Raw genomic sequence first — 2381 nt, 5'->3', positions numbered from 1 at the left:
CAGGAATGGGAGCGCTGCTGAGGTGAGACGGGTGGCGGCAGCGAAGCAGAGAGGGGCAGAAGCGAGAAGAGCGTGAGGATTGCTGCGGTAAATCCCCAAGTGAAATTATAGTAAATTTGCTCCTTATCCGTATTGCCATCGCGCCTGCGGGCCCCGATGGCCACACCGACCTCGGCGTGGAGAGGATTCAGCCCAAATTGTGGCGTAGAGGAGACGGGAGGGGAGGAGATGGGGTGTTCCCTTTTCAGGGTTCCCAGCAGCGCGGGAGTCGCAGCCCGGATCTGTTCAGTGTTGCCCTCTGCTGCAGAGACTGCCAATAACTGGAAAACTGATTTATAACACGGCCGTGCTTTGGGGAGGAGAGTGCTGTGAAGCTGGTTTTGCAATGTACCCATCCTTCAGAAAATCATTTCAAGTCAAAAGATGCTTTTACCTTCCTGACGCTGAGATCTCTGCCCCTCGAGAATAAGGCTTTGAGGGCTTAGGGCTCCAGGCAAATACCTCAGAAGGGGCTTGCTCTAGAAAAATATCGTCAAAAAATAACATAATCCCCCCCCAAAAAACAGCGGTGGGCACCTGCTGAGGAGTCCCTTGCTGCCCAGTGCCCCTCTGGGCCACCAGCCCGCCGTGCTGCTCCGGGTCCTGCACCTCTCCATCCACATGCGGCGTTGGACTCGGGCGCTTTTTGGCACCGCTGTGCCTTGATCCTGGAAAAAAACAAAGTCTCCCGCTGCTGCCTGATTATTTTTTTTATTTTTTATTTATTTATTTATTTATTTATTTTTAACGGGAGAATATTTAGGATCTGCATCTCCCCAGTGTGCTCCGTCCCCGTAGTCGCTGGCTGAGCTCCCAGAGGCTAATTCCTTTCTGGAAGGAGAATAAGGAAGGGGGGCGAGGGAGGGGGGAAGAGAATCCAGCCTTCAATTGATCGCTGTTCTTTGCTTTCTCAAAAGCTGGCTCGCAGCTTCCTGAGCTGCCCGCAGCGGTTTTGAGCCCATCTTAGTGTGAAGAGCTTTCCCTTTTCTCCTTTCACTCCGCTGCCCTCAGAGACAAGCCAGCAGGAGGGGGGTTAGAGTGTAACTAGCTTGGAATCCCTCTGTAAAGACAGATAAAACCTTGTGCTGGGCATGAACCCGGCTCCCAAAGATCCTTCCTGGTCCTCCTGCCGACCTCTCGGCGCTGTGGGCTCCGTTGTCGCTCTTAACTTTGGGGGAGGAGGAGGTTGTGGGGCTGGGGGGGGGAGGACACATGGGGACAGAGGGCTGGATGCCACTCGCTTTCGGCCCTGCGAGGTTGCTCCTTGCGTGGGGAGCTGGCTGGAGCGAAGCTGCCTTTGTGCACAGCCTCGTGACCCCAGGAATGAGCAACTCTGGCTCAGCTGGAGCTGACCGAATCCCCCAGCTTTGTGACGCCTCGCTAGAACTACCCAAAGGGTTATGCAGAGCAAAGCCTACGTGCCGGTCATGCTGCCTCGCCTTCTTGCTTTGGCTGTCTTCTCCATCCTTGCAAAACTCTGTTGCTTCTCCGTCAAAAGTGATGCTTCGTCTATCAGTCCCGGGAGAAGCGGGGCGGTTTTGGAGCTCGCGGTGTCCCAGGGATTGCTTTTCCCGTCACATCAGAACTGTCGGTGCCTCTTTAGGAAGGATGGAGGTATTTTGCAGCCAAAAGGGTATCAAAGTCCCTTTGAAGCCTTTCACCACTCCGAAGCGGTGGGTTCCTGGAGAGATGGACCGTCGGACACAGCCTTGCAGAGAGCTCCCGCGCCCGAGAGCCGGCTCTGCCTTGCTGAATCGGTAGCGGTTGCTTTCTAATAGAACACTTATCTCCAGTATTGCTTTTTTTTTTTTTTTTCTGCCCAAAGGTCTCCCTCCAACGCCTGTCCAGCTCCTGTACCCAGTCTCCAGGTTCAGCAATGTCAAATCCCTTCAGCACCTTTGCCGCTTTCGGATCAGGCAGTTGGTCCGAATAGACCACATCCCCGAGCTCCCGCTGCCCAAGTAAGTCTCGGACTGGGCTGGGGACGAGTCTCTCTGGTTTCCTCCTTGACCCTCACCGCAGCAGGCCATGAGAAGGTGTCCATGTCTGCATCAAGGGCTCTGGGAGGGCGTAGTTGACTTCTTCAGCCTTGGCACAGCAGGATATAGATGTCCTGTGGTGTGTAGGGATGCACAGAATCATAGAATGGTTTAGCTTGGAAGGGACCTTGAAGATCATTGAGTGTGAACCTCAAGTGGAACCATTGGGTTCCAACCCAAGGCAGGGACACCTCCCACCAGCCCAGGTTGCTCCAAGCCCCGTCCAACCTGGCCTTGAACACCTCCAGGGATGGGGCAGCCACAGCTTCTCGGGGCAACCTGCCCCAGGGGATCACCACCCGT

The 2381-nt window shown here is 55.0% G+C and overlaps 1 protein-coding gene across 1 annotated transcript in view; it reads left to right on the top strand.

The window, feature by feature from the left end:
* The window catches only part of SOCS7 (suppressor of cytokine signaling 7), a 29221-nt gene that overhangs the window by 16571 nt on the left and 10269 nt on the right, over positions 1–2381 (top strand). The window contains exon 13 of the mRNA XM_009885079.1: positions 1865–2000. Coding sequence (XP_009883381.1) covers positions 1865–2000 — 136 coding nt within the window. The remainder of the gene's footprint in view (positions 1–1864; positions 2001–2381) is intronic.

The sequence above is a fragment of the Charadrius vociferus genome, unplaced genomic scaffold, assembly GCF_000708025.1.
Source record: "Charadrius vociferus isolate BGI_N301 unplaced genomic scaffold, ASM70802v2 scaffold960, whole genome shotgun sequence".
Taxonomy (NCBI): Eukaryota; Metazoa; Chordata; class Aves; order Charadriiformes; family Charadriidae; genus Charadrius; species Charadrius vociferus.
The sequence above is the reverse complement of the archived record's forward strand: the minus strand, read 5'-3'. Positions and strand labels throughout refer to the sequence as shown.